Source organism: Juglans regia, chromosome 12 (assembly GCF_001411555.2).
Source record: "Juglans regia cultivar Chandler chromosome 12, Walnut 2.0, whole genome shotgun sequence".
NCBI classification, from domain to species: Eukaryota; Viridiplantae; Streptophyta; class Magnoliopsida; order Fagales; family Juglandaceae; genus Juglans; species Juglans regia.
The window spans coordinates 28901972-28927572 of record NC_049912.1 but is presented as its reverse complement, the minus strand read 5'-3'; the positions used below and the strand labels follow the sequence as shown (position 1 = coordinate 28927572).

The 25601-nt window shown below is 36.0% G+C and overlaps 2 protein-coding genes across 2 annotated transcripts; one reads left to right on the top strand and one right to left on the bottom strand.

The window, feature by feature from the left end:
- The first annotated feature begins 1690 nt into the window (after positions 1 to 1690).
- On the top strand, positions 1691 to 8000 carry LOC109011349. The gene is made up of 8 exons (XM_018992510.2): positions 1691 to 1857; positions 2036 to 3422; positions 4050 to 4168; positions 5356 to 5979; positions 6095 to 6413; positions 6990 to 7155; positions 7352 to 7454; positions 7622 to 8000. Exons 2-8 carry the CDS (start codon positions 2286 to 2288, stop codon positions 7737 to 7739), a joined length of 2586 nt encoding a protein of 861 aa, XP_018848055.2. The 5' UTR covers positions 1691 to 1857; positions 2036 to 2285; the 3' UTR covers positions 7740 to 8000.
- Positions 8001 to 16868: 8868 nt separating this feature from the next.
- Positions 16869 to 25278, bottom strand: LOC109011350. The gene is made up of 14 exons (XM_018992511.2): positions 24685 to 25278; positions 23181 to 23267; positions 22660 to 22763; positions 22421 to 22471; positions 21878 to 22049; positions 21442 to 21762; positions 20574 to 20777; positions 19954 to 20466; positions 19651 to 19860; positions 19280 to 19468; positions 18842 to 19011; positions 18027 to 18179; positions 17810 to 17891; positions 16869 to 17721 (listed from the first exon to the last, which is right to left on the bottom strand). The coding sequence occupies exons 1-14, from the start codon at positions 25150 to 25152 to the stop codon at positions 17332 to 17334; spliced, it is 3114 nt and encodes a 1037-aa protein (XP_018848056.2). The 5' UTR covers positions 25153 to 25278; the 3' UTR covers positions 16869 to 17331.
- Positions 25279 to 25601: the final 323 nt, after the last annotated feature.

Below are 25601 nucleotides of genomic sequence, written 5' to 3'. Positions count from 1 at the left end.
TTTAATTCTCCCCAGCTCTCCCCGCTGTTACTGTACTTCTTAACCAAACTTTTGAACCACAATATTATATTGTCTTACCTTTATCATGATACTTTAATCGTCGTTTTCTACTTTTTTGCTTAAAAATTTCTGTATCAATGAATCATTAAACCCTAAGACGACCCCATATTTTAAGATCATTAATTATGAAGAACAGTACTCTGTGATCATGATTTACTTAATTGATCTCTGACGTGAAGCTCATTAATCATAATTCAGTCCCTAGCTAATTAGCTAGCTGCGTTGAAATCTCTGTTCAGAAGATCAGAGAGAGAGCAGCTTGTATGTTCTTATAAGTTTCTATGGTTGACTATCAAATTCCATGTAGAGAACACAGATCATCAAATGGATAATAGAAGTTGAAAAGGAAAGTTGGTTATTCCTTACAAGAAAATTAAATCTGATCATTGAGAAAATGATCCGCCCTATATATATATTGACGTCGAGTACATAATCTGATGATCGGGTTTTTTAATTAAAGATATATATATATGCACAAGGTTTGCTAATGGGTTTATGTACATGATGGAATGAGACCATTTTTTATTGTGCCCATTAAAAAAAAACAATAATATTACAGGGTAAAGGCGGATCATGCAGGAATTAGAATTAAGCTGGCCGTAATGTTGTGTACGTTGGTCACCTACTATATATTAGGTTATAAGTAGCTATGATGATCATGATCAGAAGTCCAATTTCTGATTATTTAACCCGGCAAATGATCCACTGCACATGAAATATTCTAATTTGGTGATAACCTTTCTCATGAACATCATCGTATTTGCGTCGACACACGATTAATTGAAAAGGAATAATATATAATATTTTTTGTAGTGCCTTTCATTCCACTATTTCTGATTGAGAAATTAGAATCTGATCTTCCGATCGAACGATCAAGTACTGTCTAATTAATTAAGTTCCTTAATTTGTTTTAATGAAAAGATGATTGTCATGCATTATCTTTGATATATATCTGTCCTTTGTTTTGTTACATTTGCAGTACCTTACATCCATCCATCCATCCATCCGGCCATCGTGTTAAATCTATTGGTTTTGAACTCTGTCTTGATAGTGCCAGCTTCAGTCACTTCACTTTTATAATATGTGAGCCATCGGGCCCTATTATATTTGATTTTCTAAATTAAAATATAGTTTTTTTAGTAGAAGCTTTATATATATATATCATTTGCAAGTTGTACGTTGAGTCACGTTCGTTATCTATTTCTACATTAAAATTAAGCTTGTAAGAATTTTAAAGATAATGTCACTAAATATTAATTAATTGAAAATTTTAAAAATTAATTAATTAATTGATAATTATTAATTATTATGAATTGTGAAACGTCTCATGTTATATTTATAATAAAAATAGTTAAAATAAAATTATTATTTTTTTATCCTATATAAATAATGCATCAATTTGAAAAAATATATATTTGATTATTATATAGGTGGTGTTGAAATAAAATAATTAAAGAACTCGAATTTTAAATTAGATGAAGAGATCATTACTTATAAAAAAAAATTAGATGAAGAGATCATAGTGCAAGAGGGGCATTATTAAGGACAAAACGACTACGTATTAATCCACAATAGATCGTCTCTCTCTCTCTCTCTCTCCTGCAATTCATGTATAAAATGTCATATCATTCTCTTCCTTGATCTCTCTTTCTGCGTATTCAACAAAATTCTTGTTGCACTCTCTCACCATTTTTCATGTTTCCTCTCTTTCACAGAACCTAGAGGGTTTTCTTTTTTTCTTTCTTTTTCCTCACACTTTCTCGCGAAACAAAAACTCGCGCATAACAAGCTTCAAAGGTAAGTCTCCTTCTCCTACAATCTTAATCATCCCCCCCTTGTTTTGCCTGAGCTTATCCGATTCATTAAAGCTGTATCTTATTCGGCCCAAATTGATCCAATTAAATGCTAAATCTCGATACTTTTTACGAATTCCCGATTTGAGAATTCTGATTTTGACTTTGTAACTGTTTATCAGGTGGTATGTATGCGGCCGTGAATTTATTTGTGATTATGGTGATATTATGTGAGTTTCAGACTTGAATTAGGTTTTAGTTTTCCTTTTTTATTTTTTAACGTTTTAGAGTTGGAATGCTGCTTTAGCAGCTAAGTTTGTACTTTTAGGCTTGGAAATGGAGCGTTAAGGGTTAATCGTGGGGTACATTGTGGAGGGATTGAAGGTGGTCTTTGAGTGTGGTTCTGGTGGTGCGCGTGGGGGTTGGGTGAGGATGACTGATTTTCAATCGCTGCAACAGAAACCTGAATCCACCGATGCCTGCTCTGAGTTTGAGCGTGGGCTGGAGGAATTGGTGCGTGGGCACTTGGATGATTGTATGTCATTCGCTTCGTGTAGCTCTACACGCACTCCTGATGACGAGGAAGATGAGGGTGATCAGCTAGTTCGGAGGAGGAGGAGGTCTGATTTGGAAGGTGATGATTTGGCAGAGTCATCTGCTGCACGGTGTCGCCACTCTCGTATTCTGAGTAGGTGGGCTGCCCGACAGGCACAGGAGATGATAACCACAATTGAGAGGAGGAACCGCGAGTCTGAGTTGATGGCGCTCGCACGTTTGCATACGGTTTCAATGCTTGATTCATCTTTTTTGAGGGAGTCTCAGTCCCCGACCTCAAGGCGGCAGGGGGCTGTGGAGAGGCCGAATACTCAGGCATCTGCGATTTTGCAAAGGTGGCGAGAGTTGGAGGATGAGCATCTGTTGAATCGGAGGTTGAGGCAGCAAAGGAGTGTTGAGTCTAACACCAATGTGTCAAGTACAAACATTTCGGAAAGTCAGGAGAGTGAGAATCAAGGGAGCTTGGGAGATGCAAGCGAGAGTGAAAACGAGTTTGGGAGCTGGGCTCGTGATCAGATGGGCTTGCAGAATGAGCATGCAGATAATAACAGGTCTAGTAGGGAGCAATCTCCTGATCTTGGCGAAGTTGAGAGGGAGAGAGTCAGGCAGATAGTTCGGGGCTGGATGGAGAGTGACATTAGCGATCATTCTTCAAACGTTGCTCAAAGAAACAATAGTTCCACAGCAGAATGGCTTGGTGAAACTGAACGTGAAAGAGTGAGAAATGTTAGGGAGTGGGTACAAATGACAAGTCAACAGAGAGGAGCTCGTGGGAGCCGCAGGGAAGATCAGTCTAGTGGTCTTGGTAGCCAGGTGGATCAAGTCCGTGATAGGGTGGCTGTTGACCATGATGAAGGCCAACCTGATAATATTCGCAGGGACCTGTTGAGATTACGTGGAAGACAAGCTCTTCTTGATTTACTTATGAGGATTGAGAGAGAAAGACAGAGGGAGCTTCAGGGTTTATTGGAGCATCGAGCTGTCTCTGATTTTGCTCATCGCAACCGCATCCAGGTCAGTTGCCTATCATGAAGGTTGTTTTATCTTTTAATTTTACTCCACAATTCTACTAATTTAGGTCCCATGTAAAGATTTAAAATCATGAAGGTTGTGTTGAACTTCCTTCTAGACTAGGTTGAGCCAAGACCCCCGCCCCTCTCCCCTGCCCAGGCGTGCTCCTCATTCAGGTGGCTATTAATTTCACTGCATTAATCTGCCTGAGGGAAATCATGTTTGTATGCGATGGTTGATAATTAGTTAGAACTATACCAGGTACTACATATAAAGCTACAATTTGCTATACTTGTGTAAGTCTTAACTTACGAGAAGATAGATTTATAATTTTTCTGTAATTTTTAATGCAAGGTAAAGCAGGATAATATGGTCATTATGAGAAATAGTTCCCATCAATTGATTCAATGATAGTTACTAGTTTTATACTATTTTTCTTTTCGTGTTATGTATTCTAAAGGTTTGTTAGTCGGGTGTAATTTAGGTGTTGTTGGTACTTGGTTATTGAACGCTTCCATTGAATTAAACGTGATGCTTATTGGCTAATATGAAGTTTGGTCATACAACATGAGGATGTTTTGGTTGCCTATATACTAGTGGTTTGACTACTAAGGCTGTAACCTTTTCCAGTCATTACTCAGAGGTAGATTCTTGCGAAATGAAAGACCTATTGAAGATGAGAGACCACCTTCTATGGCAGCGAGTGAGTTAGTTCAGTTAAGACAAAGAAATACTGTTTCTGGTTTAAGGTACACAATCTTTTTGTTCATTCCTTACTCCTTAATGATTGATCTAATTTTTTTTTTTTTTTTTGTGGAATTGATAATTTTTTTGGAATAGCCTATATGTTCTATCTGGTTCTGTAATAAAAGGATTGGCCCTAATTTTACATGGCTTTCTTAAAGCTGTCTTAAAATGATAGGATAATATTATATCAAATCTTTATCGTTTTACTTGAGCAGTTGGATCATCCATTCATTGTTCTTAAGTTTGCTTGATCCCTTGTTGAATATGTGGAACAACGTTTATGAAAAGATAACTGTGTTGGTATTTTGGAATGAACTTTTATAAAAACCAATATTTTATACAGCTTAATTTTTTAATAAGCATATTTAGTTTCTATTTGCCACTGCAATTTTTTTTCCTTTGAAAAAGGAAAAGGAAAATAAGAAATGAAGAAAGCAATCATTTGAAAGGTGGAATGGCTTGAGATACATTTGTGGCACAAACTATGATCCAATGGTAGACCACCACATGGTTCACAAAAATAATTTGTGTATAGATTGTATAATAAAATAACAAAAACTCTATGTGCAGTCACTTTTGCGTATTCCTTGTACACTCCGCTGATGTGATTGGCTGCATCACTTTTTTTTAATATAAAATAAATGTTGAGTTCCGCCACATTAGTGAAGTGTGCAAGGAGTATGGAAAAGTGACTGTATGTAGCATTACTCTTAAAATGGAATCTTGTTAGCCGTTAATATTGAGATGAGGAGGACGGTCGTGGAATGCATTTTCTTTTGAAAACCTTTAGCCTAGTGCATTACTTGGATACTCACATGAGGACTCTCTCTCTCTCTCTCTCTCTCACACACACACACACACACAACACACACACTGTGCATGGGCGACACATGTTCTTGTATCAACATTTATATGCAGTTTCTTTTGTGTATGTTCTATATTTTCTTCCCTTTAGATGAACGAAGTTTGAGTGTTTGCACTCATTAAAATATAAAGCTTGTCTATTTCGTGTATGCTGTTCTTTCCCCTTTCCGTTCTTTAATTGATCTTAATTGTTGGAGTGTTTTCGATAAGAGCGTTTTGAAATAACATGTTTGCTTTAGTTTTAAGAAGTACGAGAATTGTAGTAATTGTCATTAAAACAAAAATATAACTGTTATGATAATAACTAGTTCACTTTCCTATTTAGGGAAGGGTTCCGCTCCAGATTAGAAACAATTGTTCGTGGCCAAGTAGATGGCCATTCTGATACCACATCTAACAATAACATCAACGATCCTGGGAGTGATCGGACTCAAACAAGTGCATCACTACACATCGAACTTGAAAATCATGAACAATCTCACTTTAGGAGTCCAGAGAGTGATGTCAATCAGTTGCCCGATCAAACAGGAAACTTGGAAACCAATAGGGCTGTTGAGAATGTAGGTTGGCAAGAAACTGCCGGTCAAGGGGATTGGCAGGAACAAATCAGTGAAGTTGAGAGAGGAAACTGGCAACAGACAACCTTTCATCAGTTTCACGGGTGGAGAGATGGCAATGTCGAAGATATGGATGCAAATTGGCAAGAAAATCCAGTCAATGATTGGCCCCAAGAAATTCCAAGGAACATAAATGGAGAAGTGGGCCGTCCACAAGAAGCCCAGGGAGCTTGGCATGAGGATGTGTCCCAGGAGGCTGTTGGAAATTGGTCAGAGGGGCCTTCTGCTCCTCCAAGAAATCGTCGTGCTATTCCAGTTAGAAGACTTCATAGATTTCATCCACCTGATGACGATAATGTGTACAGTATGGAACTCAGGGAACTTCTGAGCAGGTAGGTATATGATCATTTTTAGAAGGTTCTGGATGTGTTAAGACCCTCATGAATGTTGGACCTTTGCTTTTGAAATTCATATGATGATTTTTTGTTCTCTCCCATCATGTTGCAGGAGAAGTGTTTCTAATCTTCTTCGTAGCGGTTTCCGTGAAAGTCTAGACCAATTAATACAGTCATATGTGGAAAGGCAGGGTAGTTCTCCCCTTGACTGGGATTTGCACAGAAACTTGCCTACACCAATTTCTGCTTCACCTGAGCGGGATCAGGAGCAACAGAGGGTTGAGCAGAACGAGGATCAGCGTGCTGCCATCAACAGACCTTCACTTGTTCTACCATCTCCATCAGTGCCGGTGCCCCCTCCACAGCCTCTTTGGCACCAAGACTTACGTCACACTGGTTGGTCTCGGCATGGCTCGCATCGGGCAGAACTTGTGAGCCATCTTTCTTGAACAAATTGTGGAACTAAATATTACTATTGCTTATAAACTCAATTTTCCCCCTATGAAGTTCCATGTCTGGCACTTCCAGACTAAACAAAACTTTTTTCATAGCTTTTGAAGGTACTAACTGTAATTGGATATGAGTTTATTGGAGGATTGGAAATGATGGTGACTGCCATTTTCTGAAATGATCTGATGTGGACTATATAGGGTATATTATTGGTGCAACTTGATACTTCATGGGGTGTCCTGATAAGCTTCAAGTTGAATTGCTTAATATGAATTAATTAAAAGTTCCAATATGTTACTTCTGACACTTCATCAGAGCTACTCTTTCCTTTTTTACCTTGTGAGTATCGGTGCTACTTTTATAGTAGAATGGAATTTAACTCTTATCTGCAGTGATAAGAGGATCTGTAACTGATGATTTTGTTTTGTTGGTATGGAAAACTACAGAACATTAATGGGAAGGGGGCCGTGAATATAATCTCTTCATAGTTTTCCAAACATTATATACTGTATCTGCTTTTAATCTTTGCACGTAATGTGAATATTGATTTGGATCAGGAATGGGAGATGATTAATGATCTGAGAGCAGATATGGCAAGACTTCAGCAAGGAATGAGCCACATGCAGAGAATGTTGGAGGCCTGCATGGATATGCAACTAGAGTTGCAGCGCTCGGTGAGACAGGAAGTCTCTGCAGCTCTGAATCGTTCAGATGGTGAAAAAGGTTTTTTTTTTTTTTTTTTTTTAATTTATATATATATATATATATTATGGGAGGAACAGAATGGAATTGCTGCTCTTTCCATTAAAGTGACCTCCATCATTTGTTTCCTTTTTTATCATAATTATAATTAGTCTATTGTTTATACTTTTATCTTTGATATCACAAAATTGACATGAAAGATGCAATCATGTTGCAGGCATGGGTGCTGAGACATCGGAAGATGGGTCTAGATGGGGCCATGTGAGGAAAGGGACATGCTGTGTTTGTTGTGATAGCCACATAGATTCACTCTTGTACAGGTATATTTCCATATATTTGTGACCATATGCATGCTTTTTACCATTCATCGTTTTTTTGTAGTTGTTTGTTATTTTTAATTCTCTGTTTTAGCGGTATGCATTTTATATTATTATTGTTTGTGTTCCCCTTAGAAACTCTGAAGTTCAGAGTCTGAACCTTTTTGTAGATGCGGGCACATGTGCACTTGTTCAAAATGCGCAAATGAGTTAGTTCGTAGTGGAGGAAAATGCCCGTTGTGTAGAGCGCCAATCATCGAGGTGATCCGAGCTTATTCCATCATGTAAACAAGTAGGTGTCGAAGAGGTTACATAAGAATAAAATTATGTTTAGAACGAGCGGTAACATCGGAGGGAGGGAGCAAATTCCACTTCCCTTGCTCCCGAGGCTGATCCTTTGTGTAGAGTGGCAGTGTTTAGTTCTTGCCAATGGTTTTTTTCTGATTATATGCGGAACATCATGCATTAATGTATAATTGGAATAACATAATGGCACTGTTGATTCATCATTCTTGCGTAAATAAAATGTCGATAATTCTTTTCTGGCCACTTTCTCATGACTCTCTACTACGTTCTTGCTTGCAAAATTATCCATGCCTGAAATTCTCTCCATACACCGTGACACCTATGCCGTCCAGGAAACACGATTCTAGCCAATCTGATCTATCAGCAAATTGAAATTCCTAGCTAGCTCAGTTCATCCTTGTTGAATTCATTTTCCACACACACGCACACACTAGCTAGTAGCATGGTTAGGGTTTTGCCATCCACAACTGAGTCACTATCATGAGTGCTGAGGCCATTCTCTTCCAGACTTTCCATGTTTTTGGTGTCAGACTAGAAAATCACATGAGTCTCTCTCCCTATGAATGTTTCCGTTTTCTGCCTTGAACTTCAACACCAATCTGGTGACGACATGATACTGTAAAATGCAAGGAAATTAAACAGCGCATTAATGGAGGGTGAGTAGTATTAGAAATTCATACAGCGCGACATGATCTAAACCTGATGAATATTAAACATCAACCCCAAAAATTCTCGAGAGATACTGACATCGATCATGAAAGTTCTGTTTTCGTTTAGTTGCGCAAATTAATAGCAAATTAAGTACGTATGACTTTAATTTAAAAATAAAAAATAAAAGAAGAAGAAAGGGAGGAGAAAAAAATTAAGGAAACTTATCGCAGATATATAATTTACTGCATCTTACGAAATTATATTTGCATATATGCATGGTATGGCCGGCGGCCTAATTAATTAAGATCTCGTTCTTAAATACGGATAGGACGACACAGATGGTAGGGTACGGCCCTTTAATTACTCTTGATTCAAAATCAAAATTCCAATGTACAACTTCCCTTTGTGAGATCAGTACCATGTATTGGAGAGGAGTAGTTTGAACCAAGGAAATATTAAAATAAAATATAAATAATTACATCTACTTCTTCCAATCCATTTAAATTCTTAGAATAAGTATTTATACTTTCGAAGCGATCTGTATGCTGTTAGAAATCCCAGAAGACTCTTTCTTTTTCTTTTTACCTTGCATGGGCATGCACGAGTCCATGACATGATCGAAAAAAAGTGTTTTTACAAAATATATAAAATTTTTTTTATAAAAATATTATTATTAAAATATATAATATTGTCTTATTATTTTGACTTTTGGAATGATAGTTCAATGTGGATTAATATTTTCAATGGCTTTGGCTTTAGCCAAATCTTAACTTTTAGCCAAATTTTAGACTTAGCAATGACTAGACCATTGCCAATGCTCTTAGGCAATGGTGAATATTTGTCGCATTCTCTTGTGTGTCTGACATATTTATTTCATTTTCCTCTTATCCTGACACGTTCATTTTCCTTGTCTTTTCCTTTATCTTTTAGTGGTGGAACCTCTCCTTTGGGATTGGGCCTTGTTTGAATGTTGAATTGAGTTCTTTATAAATAGTAGTGAGTTAAGATGATGGAGTGAGTTTTGTGAGGCACACCTAAGATGAGTTTAAATATATTTGGATATGTTTGAATATTAAGATGAATTTAATATATTTATGAGAAGTTAAAAATTGTGGCCTTGTAGGTCTCGTATATAAAGAAGTATTGAGTTGAAAAAATAGTGTGTGTTCCATGTGTAGAGAGTTCTTAAGTTGAGTATTTTTAATGATTTGTGATCGAATTGTGTGTTAACGTTTAGATATTAAACTAAACTTAAATTTGAATTAAACTCAAATGAATTGAGATGAATTCATGTTCCAAATGAGGCCTTAATCAACTTACTTTGATAGTATATATTTTATCTCTTCCAATGGTGTAATTAATTTTCCACCGTCCACACGGTGAATTAAGTTTGTAGTACTAGTAGTACTAGTATTGGAGCAATTAATAAGCTAGGTGGCCTGATGTGCAGGCCCGATCGATCAAAATTTATAGGAAGCGTCCTGCAATATTAATATTCAAGACCCCAATATCACGATCCATATCATCATATATATATACGTACATATACACACACATATATATATATATATATATACAAGAAAAACATGCAAGATCGATCCTCTTCCCTTTAATTAATTTAATTTGTAGCCGAATTGACCCAGTTAAGTTCATGAGATCAGATCGAGATGCATGGATGTACAATATACCATTTACCCATCAATTAATCTGCCGGCCTCAAACTTGCCGGCCAGCCGAAATAGTACCGATCAATTATCATGTTTCACCCTTATAATATATATATTTAGCTCTTGGGGTCATGAGGTGAATATGAATATCATGTCAGTAAAAGTCATTTTGCTATGAATTTGGGTCGAGATTTATCAAAAGGAAGATTTTTTTGTTCTTTTTTTCCTTAAAATTAACTCTGTTTTATCCTTATAATGAATATTAGTAGTGCATATATGCTATATATAGGCACAAGTACTATATATAGATCACTTTATCATTTTGTGGTTCTGATCAATACAACCCCCTGAATCCCTGATCTGCATGATCTCTCCTGCAAATCAAGTTAATTTGTCGACGACAGACCGTAAGTTGTTAATTCATCTGCGCTATTTTACATGCAATCCTAATAAATAAATATATATATAAATATATATAATATTTAAGGATAATGATAGACTTACTACTTCCTATCACTTATTTATTGTTCTTTTTATTTTTTTTTACTTAATGGCTAAGGATGTGACTATTAATGAAATTGTATATTTTTAAAATTTTTTCTTTAATGATTAAGAATGTTAAAAAAAAACTTAAAAAAATTAAAAAAATAAAAATAAAATAAAAAAACTTATGAGGCCATGATTTAAATCACTCAACATAAGTATTTCAAACATTAGATCATCCATCTTAACCAGGTACGTACGTACTAGTAAAATAACTCATAATGAAGGTACGTGATCATGATCTCATATATATATATATATATATATATATATATATATATATATAAAATCTTCTTGAGAAAATAATAAAACAAAACTAGCAACCAAACCTCATCTACCAATTAATGATGATGATCAACGCGCGTTTATCAGCAAAATCGTACTTTCACCTGATCATGATCATATATATACTAATTAATAATTAACAAGAAGAAACCATGTCACGTAATTAATCCAGCTAAAAAACGTTAACACCCAAAATGAAAAAGAAGGTCGCATGACTCAATGAATGTAGTTTATAGCATGATGAGTACTACCTCGAAGTCCATTATATATAGTGTTGGGATATATTAGAATATTAGAATATTTAGAATATTTTAATATGTATGATAATATCACAACTTATTTTTTACCATATTTAATTTATTATGTAAGCTAATTAGTATAATTGATTTATTTAATTTTCATTATTTTTTATCTAACCTTATCCATCTATAAAAAAAAAAAAATAGGTGTTATATATATATAATAGAAAAAATGTATGCTCTCTCCTTCCTTCACCCTTCCCCAACTTCCTTTTCTATTTTATATATTGATTATGTGGACTATATGAACGTGGCACCTACATCCAGAACTTGAAAACTAAAAATAAAAATACAACAACAATAAAAATAAATAAATAAATAAATTATAAAAATAAATAAACAATATATAGTTGCGTAAAAGTTTCAACCTTAATTAAACAAGACTATTAGAGACACAAAGTGACCCACAAATGAACACACTGATATAACATACTATCAATATGTTACGTATCTTCTTTTTTTTTTCCTCTCTTTTTCTCCTTTCCCATACATTTTTTTTTCCTTACCTCCTCGTGCCTCTCCCCTCCTCCCCTTTCCCTTCTCCCGGTGCCGTCGATGTCGTTGCCTCTCACCAAAGTCGTCATCGAAGCTTCCTCGCCCCTCGCCGATGTTGCTGCCACATCCTTCACCTTCCTCGCCACTCGCCGACGTCGCCCTTCACCCTCACCTCTATCATCATAGTCGCTGCTGCCCCTCTCGATGTCGTTGTCACTCGCCGACATCCTCGTCTTGGCCAACGTCTCTTCTCTCAGTCGAGCTGAGGGAAAAGAAGAAGAAGAGAAGATGTGGCATACTACTAGAGCCACTATTATTAGTGTGTGAGATCCCTTTGTATTTATAATATTTTTCTAATTAAGCAGCCGGCGATCATTGATTCATTTACATGGGCAGCAGCTCCTGATCTTGACGGATGTAATACCGGACACGTTCTCGAAGCTCGACCTGAAAAATGCATCGACCTCTTCACGGTTCACGATTTCGAAGAACTGAAGGTCGACGGACGGTTTTCTTTTGCATGAGGGTGCACTTCTCGGTTTCCGTGGAGCCGGGGGACAAACTAGGATCTCGGGAACTCTATATTCCTTGGATGTCGGCGTCCGGCACTTGTTGTCGTCGTCCTTTTGTGGCTCAAAGACTACGTCGGCACTAATATCCTCGGAGGCTTGTGCCGTTGTTCTAGTGATCTCGACCGTGAGTAGTCGGATTTTCGACAAGTCGTTCAAGAGTTCGACGTCGGTGGACATGATCGTCGTCGTCGTCGTCGTGTATTTTGTGAAGGGCTATGGAAATGGATCAGGTGAGATGTGTGGGCTATGGAAATGGAAGGCGTGCGTTCTAAGGCAATATATATACAGAGAGAGAGAGAGAGAGAGAGATCAGAGAGAGATGCCTGTATCTTATTAGGAAAATGAGCTGGGTATGGCGTTTAAAGATAAAATTAACTGGGCTGCGTCAGTACTAAGGCCGGATTATTTGCATTCTGCAATGCGATTCTACACACAAACATAACTATATATATTTCTTACTACGTACGTTATATATAAATGCTAAGTTTATTTTATTATTATATATTTTTGAATGATTTAATTTTATTAAATTTTGAGTCAACTATATATTAAAATAATTAAATACTACATAAATTAAGAGTGTCCCTCCGATTGTTTTCTACCAGCTATATTTATATATATAATGCATGGTGAGAAGATAATTCATGCATGCATGCAGTTATATAGATTTCAAAATTAAGAATGATCTTTAATATATTAATCATGCATGCAGTAGGGGTGATACATTAAATATATATTGGCATTCAAACCTCAAATGATTTTTCCTTTGATACATTAAATATATATTGGCATATATAATCTGAGTCTTTAAGATATATCTGATCTTTAATTACAGTACCCTAGCTCCCATTTAATTAGCTGATCATCATGAGCTTTGAGGTGATCAAGGCCGTCGATCTGTCTCTACAAAACGGCACAACATCGATCTCTAGGTTGCATAGGATACCATCCATGCATGCATATTTAAAGCTAGCTAGCCTTGAATAAATCCCGTCCATCTACGTACCATATTTAGCTAGCATGGAATTCTATGCATGCAACGGCCACAGTATAAAATGGACTGTATAATATATAAATTGTTTCTTCTTTGAATAATATTATTCTAAAATTAATAGATTAATGCATTTAATTACTTTTTTCTAAAATTCATAAATTTAAATTAGCTAGCTAGACATGTGATGTGGCCAACAGTACTATCAATTATATAGATGCATGGATGGATGATGGATGATTCTACGGCCAACTTGGTCATTATCATGATGACATGCATGATTGGGTTGACACACTTCTATGCACTCCGAGATAATGGTAATGCGAACTTGAAAGCAATTAAGCAGCTATATATAGCTGCTCTATGTAGGCTAGCTATATATATAAAGTCACCAAGATAATGTCCCGATGAATTCTCCCGACACTTTTATTTATTTATTTTTTATTTTGTGATTAAATAAATATTTTTTAATAATTTTGTGATTTTTTAAAAATATTTAAGAATATAAAAAAATGAATGACAAAAAAATAAAAAAAGGTCAAATGGCCTTATCGGGACCCATCATTGGGCTACATCCTCGATGAGTATAGCACAATTCTACATTTAAACACATATATGATCCAACTTATTTAATTATATTCAAATACATCTTAATGTATGGAATCTATAAAATCTATTATTCATAAATCAACTCGAATCATTTGAGATTATCTCAACATTTAAACGCAGCCTGATTCAACTTTATTACAAGATTTCTTGTTTGATAGCTAACATGTGATTAAGCATGCCAATCAGTCTGCTAAGAGGATCAATAGGAATAAATGGGAAAAGAATCAAGAAAATAAAAAGGAAAAAAAGCTATATATATATGTACGTGAGTAATTGCTAATACCAATATATATATATATATATCAAAACGTACACTTTAATTTCTGTAATGAGGGAAAACCTAATTAACCCGCATGCAAATTAATCGTTGAAAAGCTGGTAATTATTTAACTTATAAACTGCAGCTCATGAACGTAACACAGCTAGTTAGCTAGCTAGCTAGAGCCCTCCACAATCTTCAGGAATGTGTCCAGCCGTCTAGGTATACACATTAACTGTGTGGTGTACGTGTGTCCCTAGCTAGCTATCAGTTTCTGATCTCCAATATCAACAGTAATTACTGTGCAAGTCTGTTGCCCTAGATCAGCAATATTAAATGAAATTACCAGGAATCATCAATATTCAATATCAATACATAAAAGCTATTTATTCACAAAGATTTATGACCAACAAAATTGAGTACTGTAAGAAATCAGTAACATTAATTATAGACCTGCATGCCTCCTCAAGTACTTTCCCTGAATCTTACCGACCCTTATCTTCTAATTAATTATTATTAACATGCTAGCTAGCTAGCTACTATATATACTTCTTCTACCACTTTTTCTTTTTTTATTTTTATTCAGAAATTAGCTTTTATTTTTTATTTATTAAGAGATTAGAGTAAGCTAAAAAAAAAAATTATATTTAAAGATCTTTATACCACATACTGTATATATACGTGATATATATCACTTAATTTTAAACTGTGAATGTTATAAATCAAATTATACTTATATATAGATAGTGTGTGGTGTAAAAGCCTTCAAAAGTTTAAATAGTATTATTCTGACTAAGAATATGAGATCAAGACAGACCAATAATGATCAAAGAAAAATTTTATTCATTATCTCCATAATACACCACATATTACACTTTTTTTTAAATTTTTTTTCTCTTACCAAATATAAGATATATGGATTATTAGTAGAAAAAATAATTAGTTTAAAAATAATAAAATAAAAATAAGTGTAGCGTGTGGAAATGATGATTAGTACGTAGCAAAGCTCTTGATAAAAAAGAAAAAGAAATGCTAGTATGTCTCTTGAGTTTGTCTTCTGATTTTAACTGTTTATATATTTTATTTTATTTTTTAAAAATATTAAAAAATATATAAAAATAAAAAAAAATCATTGCTGGGCTACTTGAAAAAAAAAAAAAAAAACCATAAACTGGCAAACATTAATAATAATGGTTAATGTTTCACCAAACACAAACTAAAATGGAAACGTCCGGAAATTACTGTCTCATACTGAATGCGTATCTACTGTATTTATTATAAATGCAATAATTACAGTGAGCTAAAAGACAGCGCGTAATAACAACCAACTCACGTCCAGACCGTGAACTTGTAATTGCTCATGCACTCATCTCTACCTATACGTACGACGTACGTACAAAAACATTAAAACCAAAAAAAAAAAAAAAAAAAAGTGGTTCGATCTCAATTACTTTATTCACCATTTACTTCGTGTGAAAGAAATAAATATGCCAGCTTTCAACATGCACCGTATAGTTAGTGGACATAATTCATGTCCCTCCCTCCTCACGAACATTCAATAAAATTTATGTCCCATCGTTTCATATCATTTCCCCCACCAAATAAGTTCTGACTAGAGATATTTTTTAAGTAAAAATTATAGACATAAATCTCACATTCAACACACTACTTAAAAATATATAATTTTATTTTTTTATCTTTATATTTTTAAGTGGTGTGCGAGTTTTATGGTGCAACAATTGGGCCTGGGTACAGTACCCATTTCCTAGAGCCCGGACCATTGCAAATGCAAGCCATTGGGCCGAGTAAAAGTTAAGGGCTCTAGTTTGGAAAGGGGTTCTTCACTCGTTTCAGAGTGATGCAGTGTGTGTTTGGTTCCTTCGAAAGTGATGCCCCTTTCTGCAGCTAATTATCTCTTCTATCGATGAGTAATATTAGATACAGTCATGAATTTTATAAGTACTGTACAATCATCTTTAAAAAGAATAGGGCTCAATATTAAAAATTAATTTTTTTTATGTGAATATCATATTTGCTCACTTTTTTCAAAAAAATATGTTGTTTGCGCACTCTATGACTACAAACATCATTTCTTATTATATAATATGTGAGGTGCACGATTATAATTAAGGACAAAATGGTGATAAATATTGTAGTAGTAGTAGTAGTAGTAGAGTAATGCTACTACATACACAATCGTTTTGAAAAAGCGAGATCTATTATTAAATTTTTTTTTTTTTCATGTAGATCTAGTATTTACTTATTTTTTTAAAAAAAATTACGTGACTCTTACGTAATCCATAACTACAAATATTATTTCTCTAATAGTAATCGGTTATATCGTGTTTGATAATTTGTATTAGCTCAAACGGGGCAAATCAAACAAAGACAAAATATGTCCGAACCGATAAGCGGGATTAACAATTCTAAAGGGCCCGGACATTCTTTCGCATTTATTTAGGAACATTGCCCAGGAACTCTGCCCGCAATCAGGTCCCCCCAAAGAAGAGAGAACCACAACGCAACTTACAATGAGTTTGGGGTGGTAGAAAAGCAAAATGGGCAAACACATGTTTGTTGAGTTCGTGAATTGATGATCATCGAATGCTGGAAAATCTTGCTGAAAGCACACAAACATATATTTTTAACTAGATATAATAATATATATATAACCCCACAGGCCACAACTGCAAATGAGAGGCAGTAAAATCAATAATCAGAACAGATCCCGCTCCAAGCATGAAGGCAACCATTATCCTAATCAAAATTGCCATTGCTTTCGTAGAATGAAATATACATTAATGAAAGAATGCATATCTTTACTCACTAAATTGGAATATTTTGAATGAGCAAAAAGAAAAGAAAAAGAATTTCAATGGAGGTGGGTCGGGTACCCCTCAAAACCTACTGTCCTCTGCGCTGGCTAGAGAGTAAAAAGGACTCGAAAGCTAGCGAGCTGGCTGGCTACGGGTGGTAATCTGCTTATCTCTGCCCCACTTCCCTAGTGTATGTATATTCAGTAAAACTAAAAGTAGGAACAACCATTCTTCATGACTACCCTGATGCTGCTCGAAAGAATTAAGCTTCACCTCAATCTGCAAATGCCTTTTCCAGTTCGTGATCTTTGAAAAATGGTTTCAGTAACCGTGTTACAGTGTTAGGAGTTCCAGAATTATACTTGAGTGGTTCAGATTACATGCTTTCTATCCTCCAAGTGACTTCTGCTTGTAACCATGCTTCATCCTTTCAAACAGTTTCTCTTTTGTTTTTCTCTTCTTGTCCATCTTCAGCCTATATCTCTCTTCCCTCTCCCTCTCATAAATTCCTTGCCAATGTACTTCCCCTGTTAATGGCCACAACCACATGTTGTGTGGATGGTCATCATCATCCGCAGCCTCTGCTAAATCCTCATCCATACTCTTCAACAAAGTAAAATTAAAATATTTCGCCCACATGAATCCCTTGCGTTGTTCGATTGGGTGCTGCTCTTCCAGTGAACCAGTGTGTGGATCTATATATACCATCTTCCTCCCACTATGATATGCCCACACATTGACCAGGAGTTCCAATATGCGGCAGTAACAGTGCTTTTTCTGTTGATCATTAAACAAACCTAAGTGAGTTATATTAGGCTCATGCCAAGACCTGAAAATCAAATAAATCCATGCCCTTACTACTTGCCTCGAGCGCTGAGGATCCCAGTAAGCACATATTGTTTTTTGTGGGATTGGTGTGCAAGGAATCAAGAGAATCAGCAAACATCCTGCAATTTAGTAAGAAAACCTCAATTGCTTTCATTTAAAATCTGCCCTCAATATAATGTGTTTTGCTAAGATGCTAAGATGAAATTGAAAACTGAAAGGTCAAATATTTCAGATCCTGATTCTCTGCAAATTACCGGGAAAACATGATGAATTCCAAAAAGGAAGGGGTTGGCATCACCCAGCTATGAAGAGCAGACCAGTGGCCACCATCTTCTGGCATGGGTGGTAGAGCTTCTACATGCATTGGCAATGCATACGTCTGGCGGAATGCATCTTCAAAAGCAGACCTATAAGCATATGAATTAAAAAAAGGTTACACCGAAACAACATCCATCTTCTATAACCAAACAAAAAAGAAAAGAAAAACACTAATGCTGAAATCACGGGTGGTTCCACGTGATTTTCATGGGCACACACACATGAACAGTGCCCGAGCTAGCTAGTTTACGGTTCACGGGCACCGTTCGTGTATGTGTGCCCATGAAAATCACGTAAAAACCACCCATGATTTTAGCATCTCTCAAAGAAAAAAGAAATGAGACCCATAATTGGGGTACATGGTACACAATAGCCAACATGGCTAGTCCAATTACAACGGGTTTGCGAAAATGGCAAACCACTACCCTTTCTTATCCCCAATCTAATCACTATTACAGACTTGCCCTTTCCATGCATGCTTAAAGCAACTGCAGGGTTTAAAGGTCATCAGTCTGCAGCTTTATTGCATACATAATTCCAATGGCAACTCAAAACCATTCTATCATCAAATTGGTACCAAGTACACCATTAGCAGCCATTACTTCACTTATATAAAACCAACAGACAACAAGACTTGCATAACCAAAACCTTCCCATACCACAGATGAACACAAATGGACATCAGCGGGTCAGACAATTCCTTGACCTCTCTTTAAGTAACAATCATATACAACTACTACTAAACACATGCCTGCAGTGTCCTCCATTTAAGATGTCACACATTGACCAAAAAGTGAGCACGCCATTACTTCCGGTAGCTCCATCCATGTTCAAGCGCACCCAAAAGTATATAACATCTCCTTTAGTGTTATCTTGTATTGTTTCTTCCAAAACCTTTTCAGCTTTTAAGGACAGTGAAGCCTGCCAAAAAAGTCATTAAAATAATGCAAATGGTAAAATTTGAAGTAGAATATACCAAGGTTCAGCAGCATTTTTTGAAAATAGTAGAGTAATTTTTCCCTATGAAAACTATTTTTTTTTTCATTAAATGTTTTTCTGGTAATAGGAGAATAAAATTCTTCTGTTGAAAGGGTCACTTCAGATAGAAAATTTTGAAAACCTTTATTTCATACGCATAACTAGAAATAATTAAATATTCAAAGGAAAATTTTGCCACCACAAGAAATACCTTCCTACCAGCAGCACGCCATGATTGGAACCCAATCCAAGGTCTTCCGTGAATGTTATCCACCCTTTTTGCAATAGAGAACATCCCCCCAATCTCACAGAGAATATCCCGATAGTAAGAGTCATTCAAAATGGGAAGCCGCCCAACTGCATCAACATCATCTGATCTCAACCTCCGTCCTCTTGAAGACTGCCAGATTCAATGTTTGATTGTTTTAATATATGAATCAAGTTCATTATAACAAATTGATCATTTTCAACTTCAACTTATATTCGGGAGAAAATAACAAACAAGTTAGTTTCATCAAACATTCACTGAAAAAAGGAAACATTGAATGGAAAAATATTACCATACAGATAAAAGGAACTCACAAGACTTAAACCACGATACAAAGAACCATGGTGCAAGAAAGGCCAGGACCCAGCTCCGCTGTAAATCTCGTAAATACACACCGGCTGACCAGTCCTCTCAAGCTCTCCCTCATCCCTTTCATTTGCTTCAAATTTAAGTTTTTCAGATTTTCGAGCGTTACGATAAATTTCATCCCAATCCCCAATGTTTCTCTCCACTCTTTCTTCAAGCTACAGATCAAGAAAATAACTCAATGATTCAGCTATCTTTATTATTTTAAGGAGGTTGAGCAAAGAAGGCACTATAATTATAAAACGCCATACCTCCTCCATTTCTACCCTCTCATTTTCTTCAGAGCTCTCTATTTCCCTTAAAACATCCCAATCTAGTTTAGTGGGGATATCTTGTGGCAGAATCCCAGTTCCATTCTCAAAGGCATTTGTTGAATAAACAAAATTGGTGAACTCTTCTTCAAGGGCATGAACAACGCTAATCTTCCCAAAGAAAGTAGCCTTCCCATCACTGATTTGCTCCTCACCAGTACTCAATTCTATTTCCTTCCTGAACAGATTCCACTCCCATGCTCCCTGCTGAAGCTGAGAAATAGGAGCTGGCAGCATGGCATCTGATGAGAAATTGAGTACATTCTCCAGTATCCTTGCAAAACCAGTTACGCATTCTGATGCCAGCATGTTCTTAGCAAGCAGTCTTCCAGAGGAAGCAACTGCTTGAGCAAACTCAGAGAGTTTTCCACTTGAAATCAAGAGTGAGAAAGCCGTCATCAAAGCGTCAGGGTTATGTTTTGGAAAAAATATCCCATGCACACCATCAACAACCTGTTATTTCAAGGACCACCTCACAAATGTAAGAAAGAGAAATGTAGCGGCCCCTGTAAACTCAAGCAATCATTGAAGCAAGTGGGAAACAACTTGAATGAACTCACATATTTTCTGAAGATGGGCAAATCGGGTGCGACAACAGGGATTCCAAAGGTCATGGCTCGGATAAGTAAAGAAGGAAAACCCTGTAAATCTTGGTTGGAAGCATAGAGAACAATGTCAGCCATTAATAACACACTGTTTGCACCACTATTCAAGCCATAGTGCCTTACAGAACCATGAAGAAGTCCTAGACGTGAAGCCACCCCCTACAAGAAAAGTTAGAGAATCAATTCACAATCCACAGAGAATACTCAAGCTACAAAATGATGTCATGGGATGAGTTGCAAACATAAAAAGATTGACCATACACAAGGTAATTTTGATTGGCACCGTAATGTGATAAATTATCTTCATCTTTCCAAGGCTTCAATAGATTATTCTCCTTTCTTGTATATTACTCATTCAACAAAAAAGAAAATAATTATATTTTGTGAATGCTTGTATATATTTATTAAGGTATTACAAATGGTAAGTTTCAACGATCAAGTGCTTCCAGAATTTCCTTACTAGGCTTTGAAAACAGAAGAGATATTAAGCTGTTCAGTTTCACAAACCACTAAAGTTAAATAGACTGAATTAGAAACTAAATTTAAGCAGAAAATTGCATATATACATTGTGATCAAATCATAGACTAGTTGAAATGCATCTCATCCAATTAAAAAGTTGAGGCGAACTTTACAACATTGAGCTGCAATTGTTTAGCTTATTGGACATATGCCAGCCATTATGCTGAATAAGGTAAAAGTGTCATTCACTTATTTGGAAAGAATGGCAATTGCAGGTTTAAAGAGCAGCTGAATAAGGTAAAAGAGTGATATAATAACAGTAAGAGCACAATCTATAATAATGCACCAATGAGCAACTGATACCTGTAAAGAATCATCATACCCATCAGTGGAATTACCACACAGAAACACAAATTTAAAGGAGCCTCCAGAATCATTCTTCCTTGCATACTTTATTAGCAGTGGTCCTATGACATGCATCGCTACAGCATAGTCCCACGATAGGTCATTGTAGAATATAGAACTTCCAATAACTAGGACCAGCAGATCATCTTTAGTAAATCCATTGTCCTGCCTTAATTGGTATTTGGACTGGGTCTTGCTGTAGCTTTCTGCAGCCCACACATCTACTGGTGATCCAGGAATCACGAAGAAGTTTCCAGTGTCAAGCACACTGTATAACATCTGATACAACAGGAAGGAAGAAATTAAAGAAACAGGAAAAGAATATCCAACAAAAACCCCTTTAGAAATGAAGTATGGTAGGAAGATATGTGTGTACATAAGATGGCAGACTTACCGGCAAAGTGAAATCTGGAAACACAACGACACTAGCTCTACTAAAAGCAGTTTTCCAATGAGAAACAAGATGCTTCCAATCCATTTCCTCATACGCAGGAAGACGATTTGCAAGTGTATCCTCTTGAATTATCCATACGAGTGGTACTGAACAAAAAGGCTCCTGCATAAGGCTGCATGCATATAAAACTCATCATAGCATCTTAACTAAAGTAACAGAATGGATATATTTCTTCTGTTTATAAAAACTAGTGAGAGGGAGATGTAACTGAAAACAACACTTCTGTCAAATTACACCATAGTCAAAAGTGAAACTAGAAGTTTCATGTTTCTTCCCATATAAGTGCACTTGCATTTAATGTCATTTGAAGTGCAACTGAGATCAAAAGTCCCAAAAGTTCATGTCATCAAACACAGGAAGTATCTCGTATTTTGGAGAGGTCTACAAAAGTAAATGGTGCAATGCCCAAAGCACATCAAGCATAATACAAGAGAAGAAGTCTTGGAATAAGCTCTAGTGAACTAATAAAGAATCTCAACAAACCTTGAAATTGCCTCTTTCACTTCGAGAGAATCAACAATGATGCCTTCAAAACTGTAGAAAAAGAACAGATCTTCAACATTCCATGCACAAGCAAACTAGTAGTCAATGATGTCAAAAGATGTCTCTGACCAAGAATAAATTGAACTTAATATAGAGCCATAAAGCCCCCCCCCCCCCCAAAAAAAAAAACCCTAGAATGAATCACCCCCACCCACCAAAAGAATAAAAAGCAAACATACATTAACCAATCTATATGACTATATCGCTCAGGACTTAAAATCGAAAGCTGTCCACCAATTTGCTCCCACATTGAACGTGCTTGTCCATCCTCTGTTGCAAAAATCTGTCATTGTGAGAATGCATAAGCTTTTCAGAACTGGAGGCTCAAAACACTATTTATATGTAATGCAAACTTTATTAGAAGCCCAAAGGGGCACAACCTGAGTACACAGGATGCATATAAAGGCTACACCCAATTAGCAAGAAGAAGGAGAAAAGAAGCAAAATTCCTTGAAATCTAATAGGCTGGAAAATATTGTTCAGAACATTAAAAAGCTCGATGCCCCCAATTATATTTATAAAATGATATATCTTAGTGAAGGATCAGTGCATAAACTTTTACCAACACGCCCCTTTCACACCTAACTGCAACAACACATTAAATAAGTGTTTAAACATGTTTCTCTCATAAATCGAGAAACAATTGATTGTACATACAACAGTGATCATATAAATAATACAGAATGTAAAAACCACTCACCTTAAGCACATAACCTAGTTTCTGTAAATTCTTCATCACTGTAATCAACATCAAGGACTCTGGATTTTTCTTCATGTTTCCTAAGATCTGACATTCATCGAAAAAAAGTTTTTTTATAAAAAATAATTCTTCATTAGCAAGTGCATATCAAGTACACAGGAAGTATATAATAGACATGCCTCTCTAGACGATAAAGATACAAGAAAATCATGTCAATTTAGCCCATTGAAGTCTATGGAGACAGTCTGAGATAAAAGAGTATTGATGAAAAATCTTTTGAGCTCCTCAGCTCCCACATCCAAAAAAAGAATATTTGATTTATAAAGTGAAATCATTTTAATGCAGGAAAAAAGCCCCATGCAGAGTTTGGTTTTGAAAGATACTGATGCAGTTAGCCTCCACATTCTGATCAATGAAGTGTTAAGCACTGAACTAACCAAAATTATCAATATCATCTACTTCTAAACCTCAAGATATTTAAGTTAATTAGTTCACCAGAAAATTGCATCCCAAAGACAAGCCACTGCGTGCTTAAACATACAGGTATGACAATAGGAACCATAAGGGTCACAAACAAAGAGGAATTTTATCTGAGATAGCATTACAACCACAAAGATCATAGGCACAAGCTGGTTCCAAAATTTATAAACTTGAAGGAATGCTTCTATGATATCAAGATGTTTATTGACAGTTATGAAGGTCAATTCAATCAAATAGGTTAATTTTTATTTCAATTGACCTGCCATCGATATTGATTTCCAGTCTAGGAGGGAGATGAGTTTAACCTTTTGGATTTACTTTTTGCTTTAAAAATAAGTTAAACTTTTGGATTTACTTTTTGCTTTAAAATTGCTTATTTCAACAACAATCCATGGTGACCCTCCTTTTCATTTTTTGCCCGGAAAATAAGCATTTTTCTGCTATACTTGTAACTTCATTTAGAATATTAAAAATATAAAACCCTAGTGGCCTTTGCAACTTCCTTACTATATAAGGACTCCATGTATTACAAACTAACTCCGACCATTTTGCTAGGGTGGTCACAAACTTGGGGAGATTTATGCAGCCCAGTTCATATTGTAAAAACCATTATCATGAGACATCAAATCAAAATTGCAATGTCTTATCTTTGTCTTCAGTTTTCCCAGAAACCAAATAAAGCATCAATGCGGGTTTGAATTTTTCTTTTTGATTAGTAAATAAGAATTTTATTGACGAGACCTAGGCATAGCCAATGCGGCTTCGAGATTCCAATGCACGAACCAAATATATGGGAAGAAAGAAAAATTCCATTCTAGGAGAACTGAAGTCGCAAATACTTATAAAAAAAAGTACTGAAGCCACAACTAGCCGTTATTCATTTTCATCGATAGGATGCTTGAAAAAACACTAGTATCTGCAATTGGCTCGTGAATGAAATTTTCTATCGAGAAGCAAATAAAGTTCGAATCAAATAATAAAAACAAACTCCACGCCAAATATAAAATTCCAAAACCGAACTCACTAGAGCGAGCCTCGGTGCCCTAACCCCAATCCTCGGTTCCGATCGCAACGAATCGAGTCCATCTCTCCGCGAAACCACAGCCGGCACGAACTTCAACGTGCTCCCGAACCTCAATCCCTCCCTCAGAGACCTCCCTCTCTCGCTTCCCTGCCTGAACACCGATGTTATCGAGCTCTGCAGCACCATCGAGGCCATCGCGAACAGGAACACCGCGATAATTACAACGGAATAGAACGCCGACCTTCCCTTAAGCCAGAGGAAGCCCTTGCGGTTGAAACGGCCGTGGTGAGATCGGGCGCGGTGAGGCGGAGAACGATCAGAGTCAGACTTGGAACGGTTGTGGTGGTGGCTGGAGTTCCGCTTGAGAGGGAAGCGATCGCGGATGGACTGGAAGGCCAGATCAGTGCCGGAACCACCGACACTTCCGCCATTGTGGAGGGAGTCAGATGGAGATGAGTTGAGTCTCATGCGAGAATACTCTCGAGAAAGTGAGGAAAAAGGTCGAAGGAGCTTAGAGACGGGAATCGGAAGAGAGAGTTGACACGGGACTTGTGAGAGTTGGCATCGGAGTTCGCCAACGACCAATGTGAATGAACGAACTCAGTGATTGCGTTGAACAGTAAAATAAAATAAAATATTAATTTTTAATATTATTATTATTTTAAGATTTAAAAATATTATATTTTTTATTATATTTTAAACGTAAATTTAAAAAAATTATAATAATAAAATGAGATGAATTGAAATAAATTAAGATGAATTATAATAATAAAATCAGATGAATTGAAATAAATTAAAGTGAATTTCTAATCTAAACATGTAATCTTTCTAAATTATTGATCTTTATTTTTAATTATTATAATTATTTCATTTTCTTTTCGCTCTTCTCTTGCCACTTCTGTGTTTATTTTCTTGGA

Bases quoted from the DNA above. Each gene is read 5' to 3' on its own strand.
- LOC109011349 (XM_018992510.2), top strand. From the start codon at position 2,286: ATGACTGATTTTCAATCGCTGCAACAGAAACCTGAATCCACCGATGCC. The intron at 3,423-4,049 runs GTCAGTTGCCTA...AACCTTTTCCAG, and splicing joins CTCATCGCAACCGCATCCAG to TCATTACTCAGAGGTAGATT. The intron at 4,169-5,355 runs GTACACAATCTT...TTTCCTATTTAG, and splicing joins AATACTGTTTCTGGTTTAAG to GGAAGGGTTCCGCTCCAGAT.
- LOC109011350 (XM_018992511.2), bottom strand. From the start codon at position 25,152: ATGAGACTCAACTCATCTCCATCTGACTCCCTCCACAATGGCGGAAGT. The intron at 23,268-24,684 runs GTGAGTTCGGTT...GATGAATGTCAG, and splicing joins GGGCACCGAGGCTCGCTCTA to ATCTTAGGAAACATGAAGAA. The intron at 18,180-18,841 runs GCATGTGTTTAG...ATATGCTTATAG, and splicing joins TTAAATGGAGGACACTGCAG to GTCTGCTTTTGAAGATGCAT.